At 44.9% G+C, this 16,716-nt stretch overlaps 1 protein-coding gene across 1 annotated transcript in view; it reads right to left on the bottom strand.

The window, feature by feature from the left end:
- EXT2 (exostosin glycosyltransferase 2) overlaps positions 1–10,093 on the bottom strand; it is an 81,608-nt gene extending 71,515 nt beyond the window's left edge. Inside the window, exons 1-4 of the mRNA XM_086612882.1 lie at positions 10,074–10,093; positions 6,946–7,505; positions 6,688–6,777; positions 922–1,038 (exon numbers count right to left, since the gene is read on the bottom strand). Coding sequence (XP_086469008.1) covers positions 922–1,038; positions 6,688–6,777; positions 6,946–7,481 — 743 coding nt within the window. The 5' untranslated portion in view covers positions 7,482–7,505; positions 10,074–10,093. The remainder of the gene's footprint in view (positions 1–921; positions 1,039–6,687; positions 6,778–6,945; positions 7,506–10,073) is intronic.
- Between the last annotated feature and the right edge of the window lie 6,623 nt (positions 10,094–16,716).

The following is a 16,716-nucleotide window of genomic DNA, read 5'->3' as shown; positions in this document are numbered from 1 at the left end:
ACTTTCAGCTACAAGGTCAGGAGGGTGTCTGTGTTTATGTCTTACTCCATTACTTCAAAAAGGAAAAAAATAAAATCAGTATTCTAAGCTCTGGATGGAACTATTCCCACAATCAAATAAGTTCTCATTCTTCTTTTTCACGAGTTAACAACGTTCACCTCCTTAAGACTCATTCTGCAAGAACTTCTTCCCCTCAGCGCTGCATTCACAGGCTTCTCCTGCTCAGGGTCATTTTGCAAGGACTTCAGCACCACAAAAACTTCTAAACTGATTTACAAAGAACGTATCCGTAAAGCATCCAGAGGTAAAGATCACACCTTCGCTCCTCTTACTCCAAGTTTGCACTGGCTGGTACTATTTGAGATACTCGTGTTGATCCCTTCTGTCTCTTTAAAGTCACAGCAGAGGTATAGGATGCTGCTTTTATCACTGCAACAGTTATTTTTTGCCATTACTTTGCTTTTAAGTATCCTAAAATAAATTTTCTGAAGCAGTCATTTATTAGGTCATCTATATTGCTTTGAATAACTGCCCTGCTCTACTCACCCTTTAAAGAAAGCAAACCTATTACCAACTACTTTTATTTCTGTCTGAAACAGCTTGTCAGTTCACTGGAAATACTGAATCTAATTCAGCTAGAAACACTGTTACGCTATCATCTTTCACAGTTCAGTTTCTGGAGTGGGAAAAAAAGAATCACTCCAAAAAAAAATCCTCAGTTTGGAGCTAAACCACACGTTGGCAGATGAGCCAATGCCATCAGCATGGGAACCATCACATATTTTTATAGCAAGAGCCATGCATGAGCCCACCAACAATCAGAAAACTGCCCAAGCCAAGCAGCTATATTTATATTTTATCAGCATCCCTATTAAACACAATATTGAATATATTTTGCCCAATTCATGGGAATTGCTTTACCCCAGTCCTCTTTCTGGCAGATCCACTTCCCCTGACAACGGGCTGTACACAGGAATGCTGACATCGTAGCCTTGCCGGTAAGTCCACGTGGAGAAGCCTCCACCAGCCAGCAGAGCTCTGAAAAATAAAAAAAAATGACTTTAAACAGAGTACACAGACCACTCAAACTCAGAGCACGACTTACTGGTCATCATTACCAGAACATCAAGACGATCCGTGCTTGAAGTTTTTCCCCCTCATCTTTTGTCAGTGGCATTTTTCATGCAGTTTTTTTGGTTCACTTTAGTTATTGTGACCTGGGCTTACTGCCAGACTGGATCTCATCAACAGAACACTTATGATTGCATAGGAACACTGAGAAAAGGACCATTGTTGCATTAATATAGGGAAATTTAAGCCATTGCAGTCACACTGATAATTTCACACTTTTGCAAGCTTAAATTAAAATTGACTTAGGACATGTAAAGAAATTTATTCTTAATTATTTATACTTGTCAGCATATTCCTTGATGCCTGCACTAAATCAGTGTGTAGCACAGCTCTCAAAGTGTTAGAGACAAGTGATATTTCAGATTGGAGAGGGACTTTTTACTGGAGAGGGACTTTTCACAAGGCTATGTAGTGATAGGACAAGGGGCAATGGCTTTAAACTGAAAGAGGGGAGATTTCGATTAGATCTAAGGAAGAAATTTTTCACTCTCAGGGTGGTGATGCACTGGAGCAGGTTGCCCAGAGAAGCTGTGGCTGCCCCATCCCTGGAAGTGTTCAAGGCCAGGTTGGATGAGGCTTTGGGCAACCTGGTGCAGTGGAGGGTGTCCCTGCCCATGGCAGGGGGGTTGGAACTAGATGATCTTTGAGGTCCCTTCCAACCCAAACCATTCCATGATTCTATGAAATCTGGGTACAATAACACAGGATTTTGGCAGCTTACAGTGACACTGGACTTCTCAGGCTGGAAAATAAAACGGAGTCATTTGTGATTGTATTTTCAAAGTGATCATACAAAGCAGTGAAATTTATTTCATTTTTATATCACACAAACTTAAAACATGACAATAAGAACTCTGTATGTTCTGAAACTAACTTCCAACAGTAGAGGTTGCTTGGGACATTATGTGCTAGGGAGCATGGGAATCATCAAAGATTGATAAATTAAGATGTAATTCAACCTCCCAACAGGATGAGCCTGATTGCCTGTGGGGCAACCTTTTGCCACACAGAAGAGCTTTAAGAAACAGAGGAGAATGACACGTACGAAAGAAAGCAATGAAATGCATCATTCACAATGCTAGAAAAAACGGGCTTGTTACTATCTCCTATCTCAAATCAGGCTGCTTTGGAATACACTAGTAGAGGACACCAGCTTTTCAGTTGCCATTTCATCTCCAGTGACCAGGTGGCACCATGGACACATCATCCTGTTTCCAAATAAGCTCAGATTCAGCTTCTTTAGTGAGACTTCTCAAACAGCTGATAAAACTTTCAGTCCTTTGTCACTGAACGGCAGGGCGTGCAATCCTTTAAATTGCCCCCGGGATGCTGGGTCTGCTTAAGGTACCATACAAAATAGTTTGGAAAAAAAATATTTCTCCAATTCCAGTTTCTCTCCTCCTCTGTGGAAAAAAGAAGATAAATAGAGCACTACAGAACGGATCTTGAGGAGATGTACCCATTATAGCAGCTATGATTACAGCCAAAAGCCTTATTATCACAAGCTTGCATGCTGGCACAGCTCGGATCTGAGCAGGCACATGTCTCATCAGTAATGAGAAGAGACTCATCAGAACAAAAAGTCAAGGTGAGGTGAGAAGAGGCACTGACAACCCATTAGGTGATATTGTTTTCAGATATCACTGAATGAAAACCTTAGTAAAGTGTTTGGAGAGGCATTTTTTCCACAGCTTTTACACAACAGATTACTGTTATTATACCTATAATTCAAGACCTGTGATTTCTTCCCACCAGGACATGACACTCTGGTTAAACACCACTATGTTCTGCCAGTTCTAACTCTCATCTGATGTCCCACGGGATACTTTACAGCACAGTTGTTCAGTGTTCAAAGACCACAATCATACTCTGTCATAAGTCACTCCAAGTCCTAAATGTCAGTTCAGAAGCAATATGAAAATCCCAGTCTCTGGATTAAAGGATCTGGATTGGAGACACATTGCAGCTTGATAACAATCACAAAAAATCAAAACAACTTGCCCTTTATCACTCTTCACTCAGAACACAAACTATTAGCAGGAGCAGAAATCAACTCAAGAATAGGATGACAAATCAAGTACGTGCTGGGTGAGAACTTGTGTTCCAAATCAAGTGATTATTTTGGATTCCTTTCCAATGCCTTCCCACTACTTTGACTAGGTCTCACCCCTGAAGCTGCATGTTCCATGTCTTACCCACATTAACTCAGTCACAAGCAGGGAGAAAAAAATTGGCTTTGGTGTTGCTGTTCTTGCACTTTATATCCCCCTCCTCTTTTTTTAACACACACCTCCCCCAATTGGGAAACTACAACCAGATTGTTTTAATTGGATCCGGTGAAAACCTGACAGCACCTCATCAGCCTTGAGGAAGCAGGTGTGTGTCATGCAGACTTTTACCTAAATAAACCCAAAGGGAACCAACACCAGTTAAATAACTCCACTTAAATTTTCATTGTACAGTGCAGTAAGGGAGTAGAGATATTAACTCCTAATGTACTCGAGACAAATAATCTTTAGATTGCACTGATCAGTGAGAAATGAGCCTGTTCCTCAGCAACTTCTCACCACTTTTCAGATATTGATCCTTCTTCCTCTCCAGAAAGTGCCCCAACTGGTCTGAACTCTAAATGTTTCTGCCCAGCTGCCATCATCATCAGCCTTCTGCCAAACTTCACAAGTCACTGCAACCCAATTCATCAACTGAAGCAGAACAAAAAAGTATCTTAGTTCATATGTTCAATTCTACAGCTACAGAGCAGGTCAGCAAAACAAATCCTTTCATCCTCAATATCATACAAAATTCAAATGTGTTAACAAATAATAAAGAGCTTAATTTTTAAGTTTTATGGCAGGAGGTTAAATATGTTGTGGCAGCTAATACCAGCAACACAGCCTCCATGCCCACAAGGCAAATCTCCACTTGGAAATTATGGAATAAAGTGCTTTTACTCTGTCTTTGGAAATTGGTTAAAAAAATTTAAGAAATAAATAGCCTCTTAGTGAGGCAACTTGGCTACAAGACTTTTCCAGATGTATCATACAATCATGTATGTATCATATAATTGAATTCCCCTTTGTGCATAAGGTCTTATTTTACCTGGATTAATATTCTGCAGCAAACCAACAGAACGCAATTCTACCAAACCCCAGGATCTACTACCCTTCAGCTACGTCAGATCTCGGATAGAACGTGCTGAACAGAGAAGGCAGGCCACACTCCCTGTGCAAACCTCACAAACATCACCTGTGCGTTCCACAAGTGATCCACAAAATCCCACAAACCCCATCTTTCTGGAGTTGTACTGGGACAGTTCAGACCAGTCATTCAAAACCAGCTAAACTCTGCCAACATACCTTTATTCTGACCTGCAGCCTCTCACCCTGGGATGCTACAAACAACTCTTCTTCACACTTTGTTAACTACCCAGTTGCCTTCCAGTACTTAAAGGGGGCCTACAGGAAAGCTGGAGAGGGACTTTTTACAAGGGCGTGTAGCGACAGGACAAGGGGCAATGGCTTTAAACTGAAAGAGGGGAGATTTAGATTGGACAGAAGGAAGAAATTTTTCACTCTGAGGGTGGTGAGGCACTGGAATAGGTTGTCCAGAGAAGTTGTGGCTGCCCCATCCCTGGAAGTGTTCAAGGCCAGGTTGGATGAGGCTTTGAGCAACCTGGTGTAGTGGAGGGTGTCCCTGTCCATGGCAGGGGGGTTGGAACTAGATGATCTTTGAGGTCCCTTCCAACACAAACCATTCTAGGATTCTGTGATTCTACCCGCTCTGTAACACACGTGGACATTCTCAAATTAAGAAAACACACTCAGTTCTCTTGTTCTGTTAGACATGAACTACAATCTCCAGAGGCCTCCGAAATCATCCTGTAACCTCATCCTGCACCACTTGGGCCCTTCCAGGACTAGGTCTGCACTACTGACTTTTTCCACGGATCCTTTGTCTTTGCACCTGTGACCTGCAGTACAGGTTCTGTACTACAACGAATACAGTTTAACTGTTGGCTGCCCACAGAAAGGAGTTCCCACCTTTTCTCTGTCCCAAGCACTGTTATTCCATCTCTTCTGTACTACAGCTAGTGATCATACAGCTGCAGGGTGAGTCAGTTTGACAAAATACGACGACAGCTGGGTGCCAAAAAAGATGTGACTTTTTTAATTCGAATTATTCAGCTTTCCATGTTAGCGTGACAAACACTTAGAACAAACACCTACCAAAATAATACATTTCCTGCATAAGCCAAGACACATAGGCCAAATATAAATGGACATTTGACACAAAAAAAAGTTTAAAAAACCCCCAAGTTGTGCAGTGTAAGAAATCTACTGCATTCAATTAATAGATCTGCTTCTTCAGTAGACACATGCATCCACAAACATGCGGCCCCGGAGCAGTCCATGCCATTAAAAAGAGCACTGCCAAATGAAAATTCCCCTGAAGAAGCACAAATAATAACAAATACAAGTATTTACTAACCCACTAACAGGTCTGGTTACGTAAGAATGATGCTTGACTGCCCTCTTCAGGCAAACCCACAAGCATATAAGATATTTCATACAGAGAAGTAAAAAACTAAAGCCTTACTTTACAGTCAGTAACATTACTTACAAACTTACTCTTTGAACATGCCCAGAAAAAACGTGTCCTGTTCTGGCACTGAAGGATGTTTTAAACAGTCTTTCGTGCAAAGAAGTCAAGATAGACTCCATACATGATCATCTTAGCAAAGATCCCATATCTCAGGCAAGATGTTGCTGATGTTTGGCAGAAGAAAGTTAACCTTGACCTTCAAGAGAGGGACTGGTTGCACCTAACTCAGCAGAACTAAGCATCTATAGGCTACTCTAGTAGAAACGTAATCAGTAACAGTATCTAAGCTAAATAAGTTTATCTTGCTCTTATTTCAGTTTTCTTTGCCTCACAACCTCCTTTACTCTTCAAAAATTAAACTATTCTGCAAGTGAAAACTGAGTTCAGGCAAGTTTCTGGCAAATATTTTCAAAACACACTTGCCAGAGAATAGCTAAGAGCACTTGTTCGATCACTAACACAGTGTAATCGTTAAGATAACAAAAACTATTGAAATTCACCATAGTTCTGCCAAGTAGAGCAGTTGCTTTAAAATGCCCTTGAAGCACCTGACTTCTACCAGAAAGCTGCAGCTATAATCATCTTAGAATTCCTAATTTGCCTCAAACAGGACATTCTGCAAAGCGTTGAGGTTGGGTAACACACAAGATACAGATCTAACCTCAAGATTCTCCATCCTTATAGCAAGTCCTACAGTTAAGAGCAAACTCTGCCAGCCACATCCCGCACGAAATTGAGGAAGGGGGTAAACTGTCGGATTTCAGGAGCAAACGCTTGTCCTATACGAGACAGGAACTTCTCTACTTCCCCTTTTTGAGAAGGGATGGAGTCGTATTCCAGCTTTGTAAAGGTTAAGGAGCATGTCCTTTGCCATCAGCTGCGCTTCTGAGCTCGTTGCTTCTTCAGTGGCATTTAAACCCAGACCTGTGTGTTGAATCCCAGCCAAACACATACCTGTCTCTAGGAACATCGAGGGCAGTGTTATAATCTGGTGGCCCTCCAGGCAGCATGTTGAAGAGCAAGTGATTCATGCCTCGATCCCACCTACAGCAAAAGAGGAAACAGGAATTAGAAAGATGTTCTCTACATACAGAGAAGTTCTGTCAAAGCCTACCTCTGCCATTGACTCACTACGTCCTCCCCACCAGCATCAACCTTGGTTTTTTCCACTTTGTGTCCTTCAAGCTCGCACACCAAAGTTTCAAGAAGTACCTGGATAACTGTGCCAAAGCCTGAGCTGTCTCCTTGATACGGAGAGCGTTCTGATTGAGGACATCTATGGATGGCACGAAAAGGCAGGCGCGGTTGACGTCGTCAGTGTAGAACTCGCTGTCGGAGATGGCAGTTAACAGCTCGTTGTATTCCTTGGAAATGGTGTTGCTCACCGACGTCCCGTATTCATCCACGTACTTCTTCAGTGAGTAGATGTACACCTTGATTTTGTTTTTAGGATTGAAGCCACATCGATAGACATCGAAGCAAGTGTGCATCCTGCAGCTGAGGTCTCCCCGCTCAGGAATGGGGCTATCGGCGGGAAGCTTGACCACAGGCACATCATGGACACTGCGTTTTTCAACTGTCCAGTCACTGGATGACTCAATGGAGTGAGGCCAGAACTGGAACATTCCTGTGGCAATTAGGCCAAGCAGAACTATGGAAAAGAGGGTGATGTAGTAGATGCGATGCTTGGTTTTCATCCTTGGGATGAGGGCTGGACCCCGGGTGTTGTATTTGGCTGACGCACACATAATGGAATCAATTATCTCTTGTCTCTACAAAAGAGAAAGAGAAAGGTTTTAGGATGAACTCTGGAAAAGATACATAGTTATCACAACCCCAAAAAACATCCAGTGAACCCTTTCAAGACTCAGGTTCTTTGCCTCAGCAGATTACAGTAAAATTTCTGCAGATGCTCACATGTCCCACCAGAACGGAAGACGCCAACTGGGACTGCCACTTGACAAGGACAACGTGAGGCCTTGTTGTAATGGAATGATGTCTTTGTTGGGGACATGGACAGTGGGATGGACTGCACCCTCAGCAAGTTTGCAGATGACACCAAGTTGTGTGGTGTGGTCGACACACTGGAGGGAAGGGATGCCATCCAGAGGGACCTTGACAGGCTGGAGAGGTGGGCCTGTGAGAACCTCATGAAGTTCAACAAGGCCAAGTGCAAGGTCCTGCACATGGGTCGGGGCAATCCCAAGCACAAGCACAGGCTGGGCGGAGAATGGATTGAGAGCAGCCCTGAAGAGAAGGACTTGGGAGTGCTGGTGGATCAGAAGCTCAACATGAGTCGGCAATGTGCGCTGGCAGCCCAGAAAGCCAACCATGTCCTGGGCTGCATCCAAAGCAGCGTGGGCAGCAGGGCGAGGGAGGGGATTCTGCCCCTCTGCTCTGCTCTCGGGAGACCCCACCTGCAGTGCTGCATTCAGCTCTGGAGTCCCCAGCACAAGAAGGACATGGAGCTGCTGGAGCAGGTCCAGCAGAGGCCACGAAGATGATCCGAGGGCTGGAGCACCTCTGCTCTGGAGACAGGATGAGAGAGTTGGGGCGGTTCAGCCTGGAGAAGAGAAGGCTCCAGGGAGATCTTATAGCAGCCTGCCAGTACTTAAAGGGGCTACAGGAAAGCTGGAGAGGGACTTTTGACAAGGGTGTGTAGTGATAGGACACGGGGCAATGGCTTTAAACTGAAAGAGGGGAGATTTTGATGAGATCTAAGGAAGAAATTTTTCACTCTGAGGGTGGTGAGGCACTGGAACAGGTTGCCCAGAGAAGCTGTGACTGCCCCATCCCTGGAAGTGTTCAAGGCCAGGCTGGACGAGGCTTTGAGCAACCTGGTGTAGTGGAGGGTGTCCCTGCCCATGGCAGGGGGGTTGGAACTAGATGGTCTTTGAGGTCCCTTCCAACCCAAACCATTCTGTGATTCTGTGTTGGCCAGTTCACAACCACAAGTCAGAGTAGGCTTGGACAGCAAGGAGAGGGAGAAATCTCAAACACTCCGGAAGCAGTGAGACCTCGGAGGTGCCACTCCATCTATGTCTAAGTGTATTCATAGCGAATATTAACAAAAACCCAAAACACTCATCTACAAGGGAAGAGAAAGAAGTCGGATACCCCCACCAAGGGCTTATGGTGGGGCATCACACGGAACTTAGGATCACGATATTGCTTCTAATGCAAAGGTGCTTTCAAACTGAATTTTATAGGAACCTCATCATATTTGACTAAAATGATGCTAAACTACTTCTGGCAAAAAAAAAAAGAATTAATTTTTCATGTTTGCCAATATGCCTTCCAGGGAAAACAAGTGTTCTATGAGCTGCCACTGCAGCCTCATTAAGAAAAATATTTAAATAATAGTTCGCTGTAGTCAGAATAACACTTGCAGCGAAAAACGTGACGTAAAGTCTCACACAGTCACACATCTCTGACGTTTCTTATGAGTTTTCACACACACAACTGTGGTTCCAGCAAGAAGAAATTTGTATTAACCACAGACTGAAGAATCAGCGACTTGTTACATGCAAAAACCTGTTCAGGTTTCCAGCTAAAGCTTCCATAATAAATAAACCCAACCTGAACTCTCCACAGTGGGAGCTTTTTAAAGGTAGTAAGCGTGGTTTTCCTGAAGAAAAACACGGATGGTACAATTATATGTTTTCCTTTTGGACGCGTGGGATGTTTTCTTGCTTTGAGAGCAAGAAACTCCAGCAGCCAACTGTACAGCAGGCAACAAACACGAATAAAAGCAGCATAATTAAGGGATTAAAGGGTCTTTATAACAAGTTATGTTTATTTGGCAGTTCCTAACCAAAGGCTGTCAGGATGGGGCGACTGAAGCACGGAGTGACCACACTCAGACACGGCAGCACAAAACCAATCTGGTTAACCCTTACATTCCCATTCCGATTCTGCACACAGCTTTTCAAGCCCACTGCACAAGACAATCCGTGCGTGATGCCGCTACCCGGACCGAAGCCAGGATGCTCCACCAGCTTCATAATGACAAACTTTCCGTACAGTTCTGACGGCTAACCACGCCATCCTTCCTCCCCAGTACAGCCCCAGAACCAGCTGCCTTATGACAAAGCTCACCCATTCGCCGCCAGCACTTGACTCACCCAGCAGCGCCGCCTGGACCCCAGCCTGGAGGCGGGGGGGGGGGGAACCTCACTTAAACGTTACCTCTCCATCCATGGAATCCTTCAATCCCTTTCACACCGCCCGCGACCCTCCCGCACCACCTGCAGCGGGTGGATAAGGTCACCCGCCGCCCTCAACCCACCCGGGGCTGCCGGCAGCCACGCTGGCGCGGCCTCCCCGCCGCCCAGACTCACCTCCGCCCGCAGCCGCTCGGGCCCCAGCGCGCTGGCGGCCCCTCGGAGCGGGGCTGGGGCTCTACCGCCACCGCCGCTCCGCTCCGCTCCCCGCCGCCGCCCGGCCCGCCAGGGCGCGCCCTGCGCATGCGCCCGCCCCGCCGCTGCCGCCCAGAGCGGCGCGGTGCGAGCGCGCCCCCGCCGAGGGCGCCCCCGCGCGGCGGGAGGGCGGGTGTGCGGGGCGGGGGGGTGACGCCGAGGGGCCGTCAAGACCCGTTTGAATTCACCTGTGACCCCAGCCTTGGTTTTTAGGGGCAGGAAAGCGGTATTTCCGCACCGCAAAACGGTCCCAGGCGGTGGCTGTGCCCTCAAACCTTTCTCACGGGTGACTTGAACCAGCTCCTCTCCCAACGGGATCACGGAACGGTTTGGGTTGGAAGGGACCTCAAAGATCACCCAGTTCCAACCCCCCTGCCATGGGCAGGGACACCCTCCACTGCACCAGGTTGCTCAAAGCCTCATCCAACCTGGCCTTGAACACTTCCAGGGATGGGGCAGCCACAGCTTCTCTGGGCAACCTGTGCCAGTGCCTCACCACCCTCAATGGAAAAAATTTCTTCCTTAGATCCAACCTAAATCTCCCCTCTTTCAGTTTAAAGCCATTGCCCCTTGTCTTATCACCATATACCCTTACGAATTAGTTGCACAAAACTCCAGCTCTGCAGGAATCACAGACACTGGTTTCATTCCCAAAAACGGGAGCTAACTAGGTCTGTAGGCAAACTGACTCTTTGCAAAAAAAAAACCCACCAAGTAGGTTAAGATGCTACAGCCAAACCACACACACCGCAATGGTGGGGTGGCAGCGTTTCAGTGGTAGCTATGCCGTGTCCCTCGGCGTGACACTCATGTTCTTTCCCTGTCTCTGCTCCCTGGAGTGTCACCAGCAGACCCGGACTATGTTCAGTGCCACTGAGATGGGAACAAGGATGACTTTACACCTCCCACCTGTAAATAGCTCTCACCTGTTTACTAGCTCTCCTCTCCTGCCAATCTGAGGACGGATATGGGCTGTTGGAGGAGCAAGTCCTCTGTTTTGTAAAGCCACAGGTCTCCCGGGAATATTCCAACAGCCGTGTTGCTACCAGAGCTCAGCGATGTCTTGCCGTGCTAACTTTTGCTGCAGCCCCTTCTTTGCTCACCTGATTTCTGGGCCAGAGGCATCTCCATCTGCTACCTGCTCCCTGCTGCCTGGGATACAAGGCAGTCCTGCTCCCATCCTGTCCTGTAATCCTTAGTTGTTTAAAAAACTCTTAACCACGTGTATCTCACAGCATCAGCTTTCGCTGGCCTGAAATGTATTATTCCCCTCCTCAATTTTTCTGGGATCCACTTGCATATATTTGTATCTGATGTGCAATGCCAAGGTGATGGTGTGCCATCCTATAATGTGTGTTTGAGAAAGGACAGGGGGTTTGTAGCTCTCCCTGCCCTAAACCTAGAAGAAAGGAGAAACGCCGTCGCTGCAGTGCTTCCTCTTATTCCTCTCGACCTCTTCTCACCCACGTTGCACAGCAGGTGATGTGACGCTCTCCTGAGACTCACTGCTACCTTCTTCATCCTGCCCGTGGCATCCAAAGCCAACGGCAGAGAGGACTTGTAGATCTTCAAGCATCCTTTCTGAGCACTGGTCCTGGTTTTTCCCTCCTCTGTATCACAAGTTACTAGGGTTTGTTACAGCACATAATGTTTCTGGTTTTAACCCATCAGCTTGAAATTGCTGCAAGCTGCCCCATTCATCAATCAGAGGCAGGAGCTCTCCTTCTGAATGGACCGGGTCTGATTTTGTGAATCGGAATTTTTGGTGAGCCAGTCACGTGCTGGGGCTGCTGGGATGAGAGCTGCATCTCCACAGCCACAGGACTCGTCAGCCCGAGCCGTGCCTGGATGTGGCTGAGCCGGGGAGGGAGGGGGGTCCACAGCCCTGTTGTGTGATGGGGACACAGGCCGGTCCACGTGCGGCCGGGGGCCACCAAAGGCAGCCTGTGCCAGCCCATGTGGTGCCCACGAGCACTTCCTCTGCCTCCCCGCTCTGCCAGGGAGAAGAAAGTGCATCGAATCAGTTGTAGCTGAAATATTCACGGAGGCTTGATGATCATTTCATCCCTGTAGGAAAATTTGGAAAGCAGCGCGATTTTATTAAAAGCTAGAATTAAAGAAATGCGAACAGCATCGGCTATTTAATTTCAAAATAGCGAGAAAAATGGAGGATGTAGGCTGTTTTGACGGAGATTTCCCTAAAACCACATCAGGGAGCCTGTTTATATTCTAGGGATGTCGCTAAGCCAGACGAGTCTGCAGCACAGCATCTATTTTTAGCCTCTAGGTTGCCATTTATAGCTTGTAAAAATATCCATCAGCATCTGGATAACAGGCTATCAATTTTTATATAAATGCACAAGAGAAATCAGATATTTTACCTCTCTTTGCTTTGCCCTTTTACGTCCTGCCTTCCGTGACTCTTTGGGAGTTATCTGGGAATTTAAGGGCTTTACCATCACACCATCCATTTGCCTGCAAAATACATCATGTATTTTCTGCTGGCATGATCAGTGGGCAGAAGAGAAAGAAAAGCACAGGGAGCCTTCTGCTGCTGTGTCTCCCCACACGTAAAGCAGCTGCATGTGAGATTATGGTGCAGCTTATGCAGTCAGTGCTTCCAGCAGCATATTCAGAAAACACCTTGTAAATTAAAGGAGATCATTTTTAAAGGCAAACATGGAGGGGAAAGCTTGGGGATATCTTTTCCACCTTATTTTCAACTTATGGCATAGCATAGCTAAAAAATCATAGCTCAGTTTTTTTCTTCTGAAAAATTTGTTGATGGCTGCTACCAATATATAAGGTACTGGGCTAAATGGAAGAGTTTCTAGTGTGAGAGAAAGCAGGATATTTTAACAGCCAGGTCATTGCCTTGGTTCACTATTTTGGATTATGTCTTCCAACCAAATGATCCCCTCATTTATATCAGTTAAGTTGATAATTAGTCTGATCAATAAACTGTATCTAGCAGCCAACTGCATGGTTTTCTCTCTCGAGGCAGGCCATTGTACACCTCCAGCGCTGCTGGTTTGTGACTGTCAATACAGAGGTCTGCCTGGTGTAACTCTACGTCCTCTACCACCTTCCTGAATTGAAAAGAAAAAGAAATCTAAGTCCATTTTGGAAGCTATAGCTCCCACTGAACGATGCCAGACATGAGGAGGTTCAGTTAGGCAAGCGTTCCCTTCAAAAAAACTATAGGGTGGTAGAAACACGCAGATAGAAACGCTCTGTTAGTGCTTTCAGCTGTCACGATTTGCAGATGCATCAATTTTTAATCAATCAAATGCTTTCTGCAGTGAGGAATTCAGGGAAAGAACCCGTCACGACAAGTGTCAGCCTAGAATAACCGGGCGCTCGTGCACGAGCTGTGCTATCAGACCTTGCTGGAGAGCAGCAGGGCTAAAAATAACCTTTCCTTGCAGTGTTTTTCCAGACTATTTTTGATCCTTCATTTTGATAAGGTCGACTGGCTATTTGCTAAAAATAACCGACCCTGGCAAACTGAGGACAAAAAGTAGAGTATTTATAACCACCTCAGAGTGTTTAGTGCATTTGTCAGCTGCAGATAATTCTAGGAGCTTGTAATCAGTCGGTTGCCAGTGTTTTATGTAAGTTGGTAATAAATAAAGCATTCATTGGAATGAAGAACGGGTGTATCTTGCCACTCTGATTTTCCCAGATGGAATACACATCTTTTTGTGTATATCCTTGTAGGTTACCCTGCCCTGTTCTTCGTTATACAATCTGAATTACTTGAAAAAAAAAAAAACCCAAAACAATCCCCTGTTAGGTCAGCCAATCTTACAAAAATAGCTGCATGTGAGATTAAAAGTGCAAAAGCAGCTTTATCCTTCTGCACGCCTGATATTTTAGATGCAGAAATTTTCCAGGGGTCTGATTCATGCATCTTCCTCCATGAGAAGGTTTTTTTTTTATCCAGCCCTTGTGTGCCACAGTCTCTCTAACGAAACGAAATCACCGCTCTGCCAGCAGCAGGAGAGGGGCAGAGGGATTCTGTAACCAAGTAACTGGAGGAGGACTGCAGAGGAATTGTCAATATAAATGATAATTTGACCCCAAGGCAGGTTTTAAGAGGCTGGGTGGTTATGGGGACAGGGGGAGCACGCAGCAGTCAGCCCAACTCTACGCTCTGTTGGATGTGTTCTAATAGAGAAAGACAAGAATTAAGGTATTAGCATTTATTTACAAAAAAAAAAAAAAAAATCTGTCTCAGTATATTTGAGCAGCTGCCCTTCTTCAGTTAAGGCAGAGAATTATTAAGTTATTAGTGAATATTTTCCCTTACAGATATTTTGCTTGAGGTCTTTTTAATTTCTGTACGGGAAAACTCATCTTCACAGATTCTTTCCTTAAGCATACATCATCCTTCATAAATATTTATCTGGAATGGGCCCCACCTATGCTGGTCACTTAACTGCAATGTAACACAGGTTAATAATTTGGAGATTCATGGATTCTCCCCTCCCACAAGCATGGGCACACCAAGGGTAGACCTGAAATGTGTGATAGGGACGTTTCTATGACCGAGAGCAGTGCTGTACAGGGAATTCCCACCTCTAACCTAAAACCACTGAACGTTTCTCTAGAGAAGAAAGAGAAGGGGGGAGAAAAAACAAAGAGAGAGAGAGATTGGAACATGGCAAGGACCATGAAAGCACCTAGGATCCTCTCTGTGCTCAAATGAATGATGACCTGAACACAAGAATTTTATGCAAAGTGGATTTTATCGTCTTGTTTAATTACAACGGACACAAGCAACGAAGGCACAGCATTATACTCATCTTGATGACATTTCTTATTTTAGATGAAATGCAGCAATTTTAAAAACACAGATCTGACTGGCTGCTTTGTTTCAGGTGCTGCTCTGTTCGCCTATTGCTTGACAAACTTCGAATGATAGAATCATAGAATGGTTTGGGTTGGAAGGGACCTCCAAGATCATCTAGTTCCAACCCCCCTGCCATGGGCAGGGACACCCTCCACTACACCAGGTTGCTCAAAGCCTCATCCAACCTGGCCTTGAACACTTCCATTAAAAAAATTATAATAATTAAAGAAATTATAATAATCAAAGAACATACCTAAAAGTATTATACATGGACAAACACTTGTAAAAGAAAGAAACGTGGAGGGGACAGTGCTTAATCATTTCTCTATCAATTTTTTTTTCTTTGTAGAGATTTGCCACATGGAAAAAAAATAAGGCTGTTCATAATAATGATGAGAAATAGTGAGCAGAGAGAATATCTAACATGGAGGTAGCAGAAGGAACAATTAATTTGTACAGGCAGAGCTTGTGTTTTTTCTATCAGGGTGTTCTTACAGCAGATTTAACTTCTACACACATATACATAGGACTTTCTAAATGTTTACCCATTCTTTTCAACCAGTAAAGGCTGTTTTCAAAATTTATGGGCCTTGTATAGTCAAAACGAATGTTGCCTATTCCAACAGCAGATTCAGAACACCACATTTCTTTCTAGCCTCATTTCCAGGTATATTTTGAGTTTCTGTGACCAAGCTAACATTCCTCAGTGGAGAGAGCTCCTCAGGCAGGTGTTAAACCTGGAAAAAAAACGTGGAAAATGTTCCATGCAACAAAGCGTGTGTCTGTCCTGTCATTGTGAGTTACAGCAAGCTCGGATGGAAGTGACTCTGGGCCATATTATATTAGCTGTGAGGATCTTGAAAGTGTATTACACCCTCTTTCCTACAGAGGGGTGTGCTTTACTACCTGCTTCCACACCGAGACAGTACAATAAACCTGCTTTCTGAGTAGTAAACACCTACAGGTGAAAACCACATTATATTAATTGTTACTATTGGATATTAACATACTCCAACCATGGGAGTGACCAGAACACCAAAAGAAAAGAAAATGAAGAGTGATTAATGGGTTAAGTTTGTTGTAGGAATCCCCTGAAATACCACTTCAACTAATGCCTATACAGTCTTACCTGGTTCTTCACTTCAAAGAGCTTTCTCCCTAAATTTTTGTTGCTCAGACCTTCCTTGGGATAGATAAATAAGAGGGAGCAAACCAGTAAGTCCCTATGTGTTTTGGCTGCACATCTCACCTCCCATTCCAATAAGGAGACCTGTCTTGTGCTATAGCTTCCTTTGTGGACACTCAAGAGCAAATGGAAAAGAAATGATAATAATCAAAGAACATACCTAAAAGTATTGTACATGGACAAACACCAAACAAATAAGCCAATATGATGCTTCTAACTACCCCTTAGACTCATCTTGCCAATCACCTCAGCAACCTTGCCTCATCGCTGGCATCTGAGAGAGGGACTGGTGACTCCCAACAGCCACTTACATGCAGCACCATCATCTCCAGAGAAGAAATGTAAGCAAGATGCATGTATTTCATGGGCCCAAAGATTTTTTTTTTCCCTGTCTTTCCAATTTCATATTGGAGGCCTGATGAGAAGAGTAGAAGACGGTTCTTCACTCGTGATCAGCAAATTCCAACTGCTTTGACAGCCCAGAATTTAGCCTAAATTTTACCTTCCACCTCTCTAACTCGTTA

This window comes from Tauraco erythrolophus, chromosome 6 (assembly GCF_009769465.1).
Source record: "Tauraco erythrolophus isolate bTauEry1 chromosome 6, bTauEry1.pri, whole genome shotgun sequence".
In the NCBI taxonomy this organism is placed as follows: domain Eukaryota; kingdom Metazoa; phylum Chordata; class Aves; order Musophagiformes; family Musophagidae; genus Tauraco; species Tauraco erythrolophus.
Note: the sequence above shows the minus strand (reverse complement) of the source record. Positions and strands in the feature narration are given on the sequence as shown.